General features: G+C 45.3%; 2 protein-coding genes across 3 annotated transcripts; both read right to left on the reverse strand.

Annotated features, from left to right (window-relative positions):
- Nucleotides 1–2,519: 2,519 nt before the first annotated feature.
- LOC137483142 (hepatitis A virus cellular receptor 1 homolog) lies at nt 2,520–10,042 on the reverse strand. Of its 2 annotated transcripts, XM_068206013.1 has the most exons (8): nt 9,589–10,040; nt 7,835–8,179; nt 7,218–7,268; nt 5,228–5,307; nt 4,916–4,972; nt 4,370–4,484; nt 4,043–4,082; nt 2,520–3,659 (listed from the first exon to the last, which is right to left on the reverse strand). In XM_068206013.1, the coding sequence occupies exons 1-8, from the start codon at nt 9,635–9,637 to the stop codon at nt 3,566–3,568; spliced, it is 831 nt and encodes a 276-aa protein (XP_068062114.1). In that variant the 5' UTR covers nt 9,638–10,040; the 3' UTR covers nt 2,520–3,565. The 2 variants fall into 2 exon arrangements, with proteins under 2 accessions (XP_068062114.1, XP_068062115.1); XM_068206014.1 differs by lacking the exon at nt 7,218–7,268 and having other exon boundaries at nt 9,589–10,042.
- A 1,124-nt stretch (nt 10,043–11,166) lies between these two features.
- On the reverse strand, nt 11,167–13,194 carry MED7 (mediator complex subunit 7). The gene is made up of 2 exons (XM_068206015.1): nt 13,049–13,194; nt 11,167–12,129 (listed from the first exon to the last, which is right to left on the reverse strand). The coding sequence occupies exon 2, from the start codon at nt 12,109–12,111 to the stop codon at nt 11,419–11,421; it is 693 nt and encodes a 230-aa protein (XP_068062116.1). The 5' UTR covers nt 12,112–12,129; nt 13,049–13,194; the 3' UTR covers nt 11,167–11,418.
- Nucleotides 13,195–14,860: the final 1,666 nt, after the last annotated feature.

Here is a 14,860-nt window from a genome sequence, read left to right on the forward strand (position 1 = left end):
TCGCATTTTCTGTTTGCAAAGACAGCCTTGGAGGAAGTTGTTGCAAATATTTTGTTGCCAAAACCACATCCTTCCCAAAGAAATGCAACATCATCTTCAATAAATACATTTCACTCCTTCTGACTGTTTTATTTGTTTCTGACCAACTGACAAATAAGTTCTCTGGAAGTTTTTCTCTGGAACAGCTGAGTAATAAAGCAAAAGTAATTCAGGGCAGTAAGGTCAGGAATGAAGAATTGCAGATAGACAAAATTCTGTGCAAATAAATGTAGCACAGTGCAAACTGGAGTGCAATTCCAAGTTCAAATGATAAAATGATGGACTTTTAACCAGGCATTACACTTTTAGTAATGAGATTTTGGGCTTATCATGATAGTCAAGCCCATGAAAATATCACCCTTCTGCTTGCTAGCACTGAAAAAAGCAAATAAAATGTTAGCAGTAAAGGCAATGAGTAAAATACCTAATTTGCTATATTCTACCAGCTACAGTTCATACAATAGCCCAGCCCCAGCTGCTCTGTGAACAGAACTAATGAAAGCTGAGGTATCCAGTATCCTGGAGACTTTTTCCCTGCAATGATCATAGTTTCTCCCATAACTGACCACCCAGCAGTGGCTGTGAGCTGATGCTCAGCTGATGGCAGCGCAGGGAGCAGCTGAATTTCACCTGGGGCACAAACTTGGGTCATTATTCAGCTACAAATTCCCATGAAGCTTGTCCAGACAGAGCTGGACAGTATGTCACAGGCAACCAGGAAAGGCACAGGATGAACACAGCATCCTATCAGCTCTGTTTTCATAGCAAGGCTGGGCCAACAGCAGAGTGCATTGAAAAAGACCATTCAAAATCCAAGTGTTCTGGGAAGAACCACAAACACATGGGTCACTTTCTGCTTTTGTACTGCTATCTAGTGGCTTCTTGCAGGCAGAAAAGGCAGAGGTGTCTCAAAAAAGAGACTTTTCAGCTCATCAGCTCAGTGTGCTGCCAGACAATCTCCTGATGGCTGAATGGCTTCCAAGTGCCACCTGCTTGTGTCTAAGGCTCATTTTGAAAAGCCTGTTCCACTGACAGATCACTGACACAAGTGCAGGTAGCAAAAGCCCAGGGAGCTTCTGCCTTTGTGGATGTGTATCACACTGCATGCCCAAGGCAAAGTTCTTGCTCCACACTACCTTTGCAAAGTCTGTTTACCAAGTAGTTGCAGAGCAGAAAAATTTTGCTTAATTCAGGATTTTGGTTATCAGATACTCTAGAACTTTACGCAAAAAAACTTGCTGATGCAAGAATTAGTCCAAATTAGTCTGTAATATTAATTTTAAAAATCCTTGCAGACAAGCATCTTTTATGATTAGGAGTCTTAAGGATGGCCCACAAACTCCTTAAGAGCATGAACAGCTGAAATCAGATGATTTTGGAGATCCCACATGTCTAACTCTGACCCCAGTAGAGACTGATTACATAAAACTGCAGAAAGCAGAAACTGCTGGAGATGTTTCCTGAGCCAGTTCAGAGACCAGATCAGACTTCCTCCAACTCCTGTCATGGGCTGGAGCCTGCAGCAGCAACATGCTCAGCAAGGCAGAAGGAAAGCACTGTCTGCAGCAGGGGCAGAGATTTGGGGTCAGTAATTGTTATTAATAATCAAATGCAAAAATACAGTCTGACACCAGCAGGTCATTTCTGGATTCTGTACCTTCTCACACAAAGCTATACATGATGTGAACACAGAAAATGGCAGAGCTAGTTTTGTCCATCATTTTTCCTGGCCCTGGGATCAGTGATCACCCAAAATCTGTGCTCCCACTCTTCAGTCAGCCATGAATTCACCTTCACCTTTTCAGTCTGCTACAACAGAGAGCCCAGGAGAACAGAGATCACGAGTGAAAATCCAAAGCACCCCAGGGTCACCTGTCCCAATTTGCTTTCCATTTCTTCCTTCCTCAGCAGAACGAGCCTTTTCCTCCTTTGTGAGTCTGTGCAAAACCACTCACCTGCAAGACCCCACCTGAGCCAGACCCTCTGTGACCCCTGGGGAAACCACTGCCCTCCCAGCCAGCCCCAGCCCTCCCATCTCCACCAGCTGGGACAAGGAGGGGTCACTTCTCCACTGACCCCAGCTCCCCCTAAAGCACAACCAGATCCTAGCCTCAAGCAGTGTCTCAGCTGTTAACATAAATACTTACTGATTTTATGCCTCATTGCATTGTTGAAATCATTTTGGAGTTTAACTCACTGGTAGAAAGTTTGTGGTGCACCTGTGAGTTTTTCCTGTGGCAGCAGTGTCTGTGTTGGGTAATTCCACACTGCTGCCTAGGATGAGCTTCAGGACAAAATGATTTGACCAACATTTGGTAAGAGTTGGTGTCTCTCCTGCCTGTGCTGTTTTTCTGCTCTTTTCCCAACCTCTGCTTAAAACATGTTCTAAAAAACAACTGAGGACAATTGCTCTTCCTCTTAAAGATGATTTGGGTGTGTTGTGTCTATTGCTCAGCAATTCATACTCACAGATCTGACTCTATTTATTTATTTAAAGTAAACCAAAGTTTAGTTCTGCAGAGAACAAAAGCTGAGGCACATCACTAACTGAGGAGCAATAGAGGAAAGGCACTTGGCCACAGATATTTCCCATTTATGAGGTAAAATCCATCGAACACATTCAACATTCTTAGGAATTAAGAGTTGTTTGATATCTAGAGATGAGTGAAGGCAAGGCCAACTTCCAGCCAATATTTTGTACAATGTCCATGATTTCTCTGCAAGCTAAGAAAATAATTTAATTAACTTTACAAAGGTGGGGGAAAGTTGTTCAGATTTTTTAGAGACTTTGAAGTGAGACTTTCCACACCGAGGGCTTCTCAGGGAAAAGGAGAAAGCCACAGGAAAACAGTAATGTACTTTGCCAAAAAAACTCACACTTAGTCATAATTCTCTGCATACAAGCTGTGACTGTTCTGTCCATTGAAGTACTGATGCTGCTGGCTTCAAGGATATCCCCTTGGGGGTGAGCAGCCATAGCTCCTCTAGATTTAATTCCAGGTGGACAGACATTAGTATATTGCATTACTGAGCTGTTACCAGAACAGGCCATACCTAAATTTCAATGAAAATACAAAAAATAAGTGTGTATTAAATTACTAATACTACCAAGATTGGCCATGTGACCTCTTTGACACACAGCTGTGAGATTGCTTCTGCCCTCTGATGGCACAGACTCTGTGGAAGGTGGCAGATAGAATCCACAGTGAACACAATTGTGCCCTTCTGGCACTTCCTCTTTTTTTTTTTCCCAACAAGGAAGCGAGAATTTGAAGCAGATAATAAATATAATCATAACTTTATTTAGGAAATGGTAAGTTCCACCAATGCCAGTTTTGGTTTCTGTCTCTGGAACAGGCTGATAAAGATTTTAATTTAAGGTGTAGCTTTTATTTGTTTTATTGTTAGGATGTGAATAATGCTTCAGTAGTGCAGTCACATTCAGCTGCTGAGCAGAGGGAGCAGCCAACATTTTGCAAACTATTTAATGTCCCAGCAATGACAAAGGCAGCCATGCATCCAGTCCTTAGTGCATGATATAAACATTTTCCTCTGTATGAGTCTCATCGTCCAGGGCACTATGGCTCCCCATACCTTGTGGCCTCCAAAATGCAACAAAGCTGCACAAAAGAGTAAAAAACCATGGTGTTAAACCAAAAACAGACAATAAAACCACGGAGGAACAGATCAACCCGCTCACTAGAAAATGTAAAATATGCTTAAACATGTGATCATGACTGATAGTGAATCATCTTTCCACTTATGAGACAACTGACACCTGAGATTAGCAAGCTGCCTAATGCTGTGAATTGACAGTGACACTTATTTTTGCTTAATAAGTAACAAAAAGTAGCAGGAATTGTTAGTTTCTTTTTATAATATTTGCTATTAACTTGAGGTTAAAAAATACAGGCAAAGGATGTGATGGAATGGTCAGCACACTGACATTTTTTTTCTGCAACTTCATTTGTCCTATTAGAAAAAGCAAGAACAGAAAACTTACCCTGCAGAACCACCCATCTTCTTCGTGTTGTAAAAATATTCTAAGGACCATTCAGAATGAAAAGAAAGAAAGAAAAAATTAATTTTGTTTAAAGCATTAGAAGCAAGTAAAGTAGTAGGTTCAAAGAGAAACTCAGGTGTAGGAAACTAAATAAGGGACCTTCAAAAATGTTTTCAGGATAGGAAATTCCCATTGTGAGCAGCCACATCACAGGGGCCTCCAGGGACCTCAGCTCCCTGCCCTGAAGTGGGAGATGTGGCATCAGCCACAGCTGTGACTGGACAAACCTGAACAATCCTTGAGTAAGTGCCTATGAGAAGTACTCACGTTTAGTGAGGAGCAGAGCCAGAATCAGGATGAGCAGAAGTGCTGCACACGAGCCAATCCCAATGTACAGCCCACGTTCTGGGTGCTGCTGACTGGCAAGCGATACAGACGTGTTCTGTCAAACACAAGCCAAGGAGCATCAGAGGAACTGACAGCAAGAAGCCCATGCAATACACAAAGGCCTTCTGTGTGTTTTGCAACTCTGCAGGAAAAGCACACCTGAGACCAGAAGCCTAATTTGAGCAAAAGGCCAAGTTTCAAGCAGAATCTCTGCAACAATTGTATGAACCATGCTGTTAAACACAGTCTTTGAGATTTTCAGAAGACTTGAAGTTATGAGAAATCCCATTTATTCAGGTTTAATAATATTTGGTGAATTTTTTTTAATGAGTAAGGTGTCTCCTGATGTCACACCCTCCCACCTGTGCTGCAGGACTCAGCAGGACACACAGAGCTGCCTGTTTGAGCCCCCCTGCACGGGGAGTGCGGGGCACCCCTGTGCTCTCAGGTGGCCCAAGCTCCACTCTTGCCCACGTCCTGTCATACCTGCAGGTTTGCAGTCACATCCAAGCAGTCTGAGGGGCCTGAGCAGGGAGTAGAGGCCTGAAAGGAAATACAGACGTTGCTAAAGCTCTTCCTCCTCTAGAAGGAAGTATTTTATGCATGCTAAGCAGGGTTCCCCCCCACCACCACCTCTAATAACGAGCACATAAGCACTCTTTATAACCACTAAACACGCAGACTACAAAACAATATTCTGCTGCAATCAGACAAAAGCGGTGGAAGTGACCTATAGGGATGACCCAGTAACCTCTCAAGTCCATCCACTCTGTCTAGGTGTGCAAGGTTGATGCTTACAATCTGAGGAGCTTCTGAAGCAGAAACCGATGGCCAGGTCCTTGTGACAGTGAAGGAGGATTCACTGGTGCTGCCAGGAGCTGAGCAAAGGCAAGACAAACACATCACTTGTGCAGAGAACTGTTCTGCCTCGACAGAGAAGAATTTGTACTGCTGACTTGGGACCCTGAACTTCTGTGTGTGTCAGCAGTCTGGGCTCTGCATTTCATAAGAGGTTGGTGCCTTCAGAGGGCAGCACAAAACTCTGAATATTGAAGTTTCTGCTGTCCTTTTCAGAGCTTTGAACTCCTTAGGAATACTTGGATCTCACTGTTATCTCAATACTGGGAAGGAGTTACCAGTCAGTGCTGGAGCCAAGAAACAGTGGCCATAGGATCATAAAACAGATTGGGTTAAAAGGGATTTAATGCCCTTATCATCCCCTGCTATGGGCAGGTTTCTCAATGCCCCATCCAACCTGGCCTTGAAGCAAAAAATGATGCATAAAGCAAACTTAGGTTATCAGCTGAAAACTGATGAAGATTATCTCACGGCCTTGAAGCAGCACATGATGCAGTGTCACAGAAAGCAGGTGATACTTTTAAAGCCCCAGGCAGCCATACAGTAAACAGGCTGAACAAAATGTGATATATTTGCATAAGGACCTGTAGCACATTTTGAGGTAATTTCCAAGAGCACAGCTGTTCACAACATTTAAAATTAAGAGCTACAAATTTCTGTCTTATCTATCAGTCTCAGTTTCTCCATGTGTTGTCAGATGACATAAAAACCTCCCGAACACAAAATCTCCTGTTCCCTCTGTGCCAACCCCAGCTAGTTGTTTTTATGTTTTAAATTATTACCCTTATCCCAGAAGCTTTATTTTGAAGAGGACAGGATCATCAGCTTCCACTGAAGATTCTAGAGTATTTCTAAATCACAGGCACATGGCCACCTGCCTTTTCCCATCTCCCTCAGTGTGAACATGCACACACTACCTTGTATTCTGAAAACTTCAAACACTGTTCCACCATCAGCTAAGGAAGAGGTCACAGGGATAAGAAAATCCCTGAGTTCTAAGATTGGAATCAATGTTATTTGCAACTAGAATAGAAACTGTCTGAGAAAGTTTTCACTTCTTCTTCCAAAAAGGAAATGCAACTGTTGTAACACTAATTTGGAGTTGCTTAGCTGAAAACATCCAAGACAGAGGGAGAAATACAAATGGCAGCCCTGATTTATTTTTTTTCAGAATTCAGAGAATAAGCCACAGCTACACCACGAGGTTTCTCTTGTGTAGTGGAAATTAAAGTTGTCTTTTTCAGACTGGAAAGATGCAGCTGAGCAGGTTCATGATAGAAGTTTATCCTTTTGTGAAGGGAATGTAGAAAACAAGTGAGGAATAGCTGAGCACTGTCTCTTCCCCTGCAATGAGGGACCTCACATTATTAAATGTGCACAGAAACTGTGGGCAGCCTTGGGGACACACCTTACACCAGGGTGGAACAATAATTTGGCACTGTGTCATAAAATTAATGTCATTTTTCTACCATCCTCTTTAGTCATCTGCTGCTGACGGCTACAGGAGGCAGGACCCTCAGTTCGATGTTCTTTTGAGGTAGTCCAATAACACAGTTCTGATTAAATAGAGGGTACACCCGTCTCCTAAAAGTTGTGTTTTACCATTCATGGGATGCATTTCTAGAAGATGAGGTGAGATTTTATACCACAAAAACCCCCTACAAACCAAAACAATAGTCAAATAAAAGCAAACCTTGCAGCACTACTAAAACATCTACTTAATCATCACACCTGGAAGCAGCTTCCTCCCAAATATACATGTTCCCTCAGTATAATATCAATCAGAATTTAAATACTAGTTCTGATCTTTGGTAATGTTTAATAAATTTAAGCCAAACATTTCTATCATTTATCATAATTTTTTTCCTTCCTAAGATTCCCCATTTGCAATATGGCTTGTACATGCTATTAATACTCGGATAAAAATTACCTGAGGTCTGTTCAGAGGTGTAAGTGTGAGGACTTGCAGTAGAGATCCTTGCTGATGTTAAAATATAAAACAAAATCAACACATAATTAACCTTATTGGGCATTTGTGTTTTGACAAAGAGATAGTGTTTCCATAATAAAAATTTGCTAGCAAAGCACATTTGTCAACCACCTGTTCTATATAGCATCACGAGCAAGGGAAAAACTAAAAATCAAAGGAAGAATTGATAAAAAGCTTCTCTATACCAATTCTGCATCCCTGGGCTTTAATCTAGAATCAAGCAGGGAAAATCACACACAGTTTTCTTTCAGTGACAAAGGTGCAGCAATAAATCTTTGGATGAATACTTGATGCTGCCCTTCCTTTTAAATTCTTTGGTGTCTCTAAGAATGGTCCATGAAAGCATCATGTCCTTTTTTTAACTGCAATGACTGCAGTGGGATAACAACATTGCCAAAGGCAGCCTAATTGAGGTAGCACTAACAGCAGATGTGCAAGGTCCTCAAGATCAGTCTGATGGATGATTGTAGAAATAATTTCCACCACAAGCTTTGAAGTCCAGACCCAGGAGCAGATCCACCACAAAGGTACTCACAAGAGCACTCCTCTGCACTCACCTTTCTTCACCACAACCTTGTGATTAATCAATTGATCATTGAACCACCCCGGGATCTCCACACGGCAGCAGTAGGTCCCAGAGTCTGCTTCCCTGGCGTCCACGATCGTCAGGGACACGTCCCCCTTCTGCAGGTCCCCTTTCAGCTGGTACCTGCTGCTGTGCTGCTCTGTCACCCTCCAGCCATCTGTCCAGATAATGGGCTGGGAACACTTTGAATTGGGGCACCTGTCCCGACCCCAGCACATGGATGTGATGCTGTTTGTGTTCCAGACATGGTAGTGGCAGGGCACGGTGATGTTCTGACCAACCTCTCCTATCACAACTAATTCTGATACTGTGGAGCCTGGGGACAAAAAGACAAACAGTTATGGAGCACAGGGCAAGGGGAAGCTTCTTGTGAATCTTGCATGTCTGAAACCTCCCATCTCTCAGAGAACACCAGGCTTTGCTGGATTTTGCACAAATAGATTTTTCACAAATAGGTGTGTCCTGGCAGGACTGGTGCAGAGAGGGATAATGATCAGGCCAGGGACATGTTCACAGAAATAACATTTTCTGCAGCCTCTGCACATAGGCAATGAGGTGAAGGGACTCTGTGGCTCCTCTTGAGCCAGGTGCAGTCTATTGGCTCTTAACTTTTTCCTTTGTGTGCATTTAACCCAAGCCACACACACAAGGGAACAGTAAGATATTGACTTTTCTCAAAACCACTGTGGGAAACTCTTCCCCCCTTTCAATGAACTAAACTGCAGGTTTCATCTGAATGATCACTGTTGAACGAATTTCCTTTTCTCTTGCCTTAAGGCAGGTTTTGCCCATTCTTATCAGAATAAATTTTTCAGGGTTTTTCTGAGGAATATTATATATACTCTCTTTTTTTTTTCACTACCTTATTCTCTCTTCTAAGTCTTACGCAGTTTCTAACTTGTTTGCTTCCCCATAAATTTGTCACGTTTCCAGGAGGCTGTGTCACACTACTCAGGTCAAGACAGTGAGCCCTAACACCCAGCAGACCATTCATGATAGAGAAAAAACACACTGGAAATAAGTCTCTGAAACCAACTTATTTTCTTTAATATGTAAAGGAAGCTCAAAATGAAACTCATAATAAAAGGCTTTATAAAGAACTACAAGAAAGATCTGTAATATCCCTTTTCTTTCTACTAAATTTATCTTACCACCAAATTTTCAATGTCTGTCTTTAATATTACCACTTTTCAACCTGTTGTTTTCATTGCTGCTGCCCTTAACAACCTAGGACTGCTCCCTCAGGAATTAAAAAAAAAAAAAAAAAAAGAAAGGAAAAATTATCAGTTTGTCCCACTAATATTCCATATGGCTAAAAAACACCAGAAGCCACAGTCGATCTTTTCCCTGTCTACCTAAGCATTCATCTTCACAAAGCTTGCCAAAGTGAAATGTCCTTGTTTTTCAGCTTCTCTAAAACAATTTAAAGTTCTCTTCTCAAATCATCGTCTTGAAAACAACACTACTAAGATGAGCAGCCAGCCCAAGAAGCAGCATCTTTAAAACCACCATACCCTCAGCATGTTTCTGTTTCCCAAAGGAGGTAAGGCCATTAGAACTCTATTGAGCCACTGTGAAGTTCTATTTTAACACAGAGAACTTCAGCTTCTGTGATGTGGCCATTCTTCCTGCTGCACGATAAAAACTCTCTTTGCCACCCTCAGAATCCCTGATGCATGTCACCTCCACCCACCTCCATCCAGTTGTTTCTGCCCCCTTGGTTACCTGTGAGCAGCACCAGGAGAACCCAGTTCGGGCAGATGTAAGACAACATTCTGGCTGAAGGTGACAAACAATGCTCCTCTTCACCCTTCTCATTCAAGAAAAATTATCTTCTTTGTGAGCTTCCGTGTTTCCTTCTTAGCACATCATCTCCAGACAGAGCTGTGGGTGCCTCTCAGTCCAATCTGGGCTGGTTTGCCCGAGGTTGGGCTGTTGTGCAGTGTGCTGCAGCACAGCTGCTGGGGCAGGGTACAAGTGCAATGAGCTCCTGCCGGCGGGGCTTTGACTGAGAGGTGACAACACTTCACAGCACCACACAACTCTGCTTCTCGTTTTTTCCAGATCTGTTTGATGATTGTAAGTGAAACTTGACAGCAGCACTGAGCTGACGTGACTGTCAGCAGTCCACTGCCCCAGACTGCTTCCCACACCTGCCTTTGCCACAGCAGACAGCGTTTGGATAAAAGATTACATAATATGTACTTACTGTGCTAAGTAGAAAGGGCTTGGCCAAGTAACAGATTTGTAGGATGAACTATTAAAGCTTTTCATCATAAGTCTCCGGTTCTAATACTTAGAAGCAACTCAGAGCACCTTCTGGCAAATTTTCTTTGGCAGCAATAATTTGGTGGTTTTGGAAAACTGTTACACAGTAGAGACTAATGGAGTGCCAGTCTTTAATATTTAAAAACGCCACATGCATCTGCATAAACATCCAGAATAGAGAGGAGACTTGAAAAAGTAGTGTGGAAACTGACTCAAGGCTCACTGACAAAATACTGAAAATCAGCTTTTGAGAAATGCTGTTCCCTGGCCACTCTCTGTGCCTGGATCACCACACTCTCCTCAAGGATATCTTATCTTTTTATATTGTTTGGGCTAGAACTGCACCTGTGATCAAGGGCCAAGAAGCAGCTAAACTACCTCACAGTGTTTTATACAGGTGAAACGAAGTACTAAGGAGTTATTTATGAGTTAAGTGGAACATGCTAGAATTGGAACCTTGCATGACTACCTTATAGGAGAACAGAGGCACCAAACTGACAGGAGTTTTAAGGGGAAAATCAGGAAAACCAAGGGATTAATGTCTGAGAGACAAACTGGCAACACACTTGTAGGAAAGAAGTGATAGAAAGAGGGATGAAGGCGATTTTTGCATGCAGCAGCTGGAAGCAGAACTCCTTAAGAAAAGGCTTCCTCTCAGCTCCTGTGGTTTCTGAGGAAACTGCAGAGAGCTGCTAGAGGAACAATTCTGATAATTACCAGCAAGATCCTGAAACTGCTCTGCAAAAATGGGAAAGGCAGGGCAGGGTGGCTCTGCCAGGATGCCAGGAAAGCCATTCTGGTCACACAATAAAAGGATATGAGAGCTACAGGACAACAGTTAAGCCACTTGCTTTAGATTTCACCTCAAACACAGACCATAAGGATTACCTTAATGTAATGTTTCTGTCTGCCTGTTTTCCAAGTTCCTGTGTGCTGTTTGTGCAAGAAACAAACACCATTTCTGTAGGAATTTCTTCTTGACTCAGCATGTAGAATTATAGAATGGCATACCCAAAACAAGCAGCAAGTGACAAATGAAAGTACAACAGGAAAAGCCAACTTTAATCTGTGCCTACCACCTCACATTTAACAAAAATTAGACTTTTTCATTTTTACCAAAAAAACACAAAACTTTAAACATTTTCATCTGCCCAGTCACTCACAACCTCTAACAGGTACACAACAAATGCTCCGTCTGCTTGTACAACAGCAAAACAAAATACAATGTGTATTCCCAGAACCCCTTCTGTCTCTCACTGTGGTGCATTAACAAAACCAGCCGTTGCTTCATGTCATCTCATCAATAATGCTGCACATTGCTGCATCTTTGTCCAAAACCTGATCTCTCTTGCCACCAGCACGCTCCCTCTGCTTTTCGCTCTGTCCAGCGCAGCTGCTGCCATCATCAGTGTCCAGGGGCTCCACGTTGACTCTCAGTCCCCCCTCTGTGTGAGGCAGATCATCGGGCAGGGAAGCCAGGCAGTTCTGGATCATCTCCACGACTCGCTCCAGGTGCTTCTGGAAGCGCTCGGCCGTCTCCAGGCGCTGCCGTTTCTGCACCTCCATCATGACCCTCAGCGTCTCCCTGGCCTGGTGAGGCCGGTACTCATTTATAAGGTGATGCACGTGGACAAAAAGCAGTTTCAAGTCTTCCAGTTTCTCCTCTCGCTTTATACTCCCTGGACTCCTTATCAAGATGTCCAAGAGGTCCAGGAAGTTGACCAGGATAGACATGTTAAGTTTCCTTAACTCCTTCTTGTGATCAAACTGCATAGGATGCAGGCGTTCAATCCCCTGGCTCTCCAGGGGCCGAATGATCAGATCATCACACTGGAACTGGTTCCCAAACATCATGTAGCTGTCCTTCACAGGCGGAGGTGGCTTTGGGGCCAGGCCTTTACGGATATTTTCATCAGTGTATTCTTTGATATATTGCATTGGAGGCGGAGGAAGGGCACTCACTTGCTGAGGTTCACCCATTTTTGCCAGATGAAATTCCTAGGGAATGACCCAAGAAACAAATGTTAATAATTTGTGTCACAAGGTTATAATATAAATGTAAACAAAGATAAAATACGGGAGGTAGGAGTGAGAAAAGGAGCCAGAAGAGGCAAATCCGTGTGCAGAATACAGGAAACTCCTGGCAAATCCACGTTATCTTTTCACTAAGGTTTATTTATAGCAAGATTAACTGTACTAGAAGCACACAGAACACTCATTTCCCTAAATATGAAAGAACAGCCTCTAAACTGGGCAGCCAAAGGGAGAAGGGTGACCTCCTTCCCTAGATGGGTCCTGGTGGGCAAACCCCCCAGAATCACAGAATATCCCAAGCTGGAAGGGAAGCACAAGGATTTGCACAGGCCTTGCACAGGGCACCCCAGTAATCCCCGCCGTGCCTGAGAGCGTATCCCAAAGGCTTCATGAACTCTTTTAGGCCAGGGGCTGTGACCAAGGAGAGCCTGGGCAACCTGTTCGGTGCCCGACTACCTTTTGGAGGAAGAACCTTTTCCTAATATCCACCTAACCCTCTCCCGGCACAGCTCCAGCCGTTCCCTCGGGCCCTGTCACCGGTCTCAGAAGGCAAAGGTAGGCGCTGCCCCTCGGGGGGAAGCTGCAGCCCGCGGTGAGATCCCCCCTCAGTCTGCCCTTCTCCAGGCTGACCAGACCAAGTGACCTCAGCCGCTCCTCGTGCGGCCTCCCCTCTTCACCCGCGCCCACGAGAGAAACCAGGCAGGGCCCACACCCGCCGCCCTGCCCTGCGCCGGGCCGGGCTCTGGGGAGGCCCAAACCCCGCGGCGGGGCTCGCCAATTCACTGCTGAAGAGACAAGAGCAGGAACCACGACCAGGCGGAGGCCACGGACCCCTCGGAGGCCCCGGACCCCTCGGAGGCCCCACCGGCCCTCCCACCCTCACCTGCCCGCTCCGCCCGCCGCGCTCCCTCAGCGCCGCCGCAGCCGCTTCCGTCCGGCCGCCCTCGCCTCTCGCTCTCTATTGGTTGGCGGCCTCGCATTGCCGCGCTCTGATTGGCTGTCGCGCAGAGCACTCGGGGGCTCCTCCACTCATCTCGCTCGGGGGCGGGGCCACGCGCGGGGCGTGGTTCTCGTCATGGCGGGGTGGGGCCGGGACGGGTCGGGGATGGGCGGGGCTGCCCCGTCCTGGGGCCGCGGAGCCCCTTCAGCGGTGTGTGACCCCTCAGGGTTCTCTTGCCCCTCAGGGGTCTGTGACCCCTCAGCAATCTGTGACCCCTCAGGGTTCTGTGACCCCTCAGCGGTCTGTGACCCCTCAGCAATCTATGACCCTTTAGGGTTCTGTGACCCCTCAGGGTTCTGTAACCCCTCAGGGTTCTGTGGCCCCTCAGGGTTCTGTAACCCCTCAGCTTTCTGTAACCCCTCAGCTTTCTGTAACCCCTCAGGGTTCTGTAACCCCTCAGCTTTCTGTAACCCCTCAGCTTTCTGTAACCCCTCAGGGTTCTGTAACCCCTCAGCGGTCTGTGGCCCCTCAGGGTTCTGTAACCCCTCAGCGGTCTGTAACCCCTCAGGGTTCTGTAACCCCTCAGCTGTCTGTAACCCCTCAGCGGTCTGTAACCCCTCAGGGTTCTGTAACCCCTCAGCTGTCTGTAACCCCTCAGCGGTCTGTAACCTCTCAGGGTTCTGTAACCCCTCAGCTGTCTGTAACCCCTCAGCGGTCTGTGGCCCCTCAGGATCCGGAGTTCCCTCGCCACCAGCCGCTGTGTGCGGCGGGACCTGCCGGGGCGGGAGGGACCAGCCCCGCGGCCCTCGGGGTGCTGGGACAGCGGGGACGGCGCTCGTCAGGGCGGCCCCGCTGCTGGGAGACGACAGCATTACCGAAATCACAGGAATCACAAAATCAATTAGGTTGCAAAATACCTCTGAGGTGCCCCTGGGAAGTGTTTGCAGCCTTCCGGCAGCAGAATACACCAAATCTGACCATAACTGACAAACAGTTGGGCTCCGATGCTTTTCTTTCAGTTTTCTTCCAGGGGGAGTTGAAGTTAACATGGTGGATGCAAGTTTTTCACCGGGTCAGGTGGAGCTGGGCTTGCTGGCATCGCTTCTACAGGATTTTTTCCCTGAAATGGCCAGCAAGGAAGGATTTTTCGACACTTTTCTGTTTCTGTGCCGTTCTCTCTCCCTCAGCAGATGGCAGCAATGGCCTTGGTGTCAGGGACCCATCACCGCACACGCAGTGTCATTTACAGCTTCGCTCTTCCCGATCGATTCTTTACTAAAAAAAATTCAATCGAATGGTAATTACTTTGGATCCTGTTAATTATTTCTAAAAGCATGCAAAGAAGATCCAGAATCGTTATATTTATTTGATGAGAAAGCCTGAAATTATGCACAGAATATCTGAATATTTATATATTGCAAATTAAGCTACACTTTACAATTTACAATGAGTTGAATATTTAAATATTCCAAACTGAACTACACTTTACAATTTACAGTGAGTACAAGCCTGGCTGTAAAATAGGCTGATTTGTTTTCATTTGTAAGCAATTTGCTGAATTCAGACAAGGATGCAGTTCCATGCTGCAACTAAAACGTTTTTGCTTTAGAAAAGGTAATCTCATTCCTTCACCTTTTCCTGCTTCTTCATCCCTCTCTCTTCCCTCCCTGCTCCTCCAGCCCCTCACTGGCTGTGCAGCCTCTTCTTGTCACTGCTTGTGCCACCACCATCGGGCACTGGGTTGCAAAGCAAACT

Source organism: Anomalospiza imberbis, chromosome 15 (genome assembly GCF_031753505.1).
Source record: "Anomalospiza imberbis isolate Cuckoo-Finch-1a 21T00152 chromosome 15, ASM3175350v1, whole genome shotgun sequence".
Classification (NCBI taxonomy): Eukaryota; Metazoa; Chordata; class Aves; order Passeriformes; family Viduidae; genus Anomalospiza; species Anomalospiza imberbis.

What these genes read in the sequence shown, in the direction of transcription:
- MED7 (XM_068206015.1), bottom strand. Translation starts at nt 12,111, where the DNA reads ATGGGTGAACCTCAGCAAGTGAGTGCCCTTCCTCCGCCTCCAATGCAA.
- LOC137483142 (XM_068206013.1), bottom strand. Translation starts at nt 9,637, where the DNA reads ATGTTGTCTTACATCTGCCCGAACTGGGTTCTCCTGGTGCTGCTCACA. An exon ending in TCTCCTGGTGCTGCTCACAG is followed by an intron (nt 8,180 to 9,588) that starts GTAACCAAGGGG and finishes TTTTGTCCCCAG; the next exon opens with GCTCCACAGTATCAGAATTA. An exon ending in CACCTCTGAACAGACCTCAG is followed by an intron (nt 5,308 to 7,217) that starts GTAATTTTTATC and finishes GCCTTTGCTCAG; the next exon opens with CTCCTGGCAGCACCAGTGAA.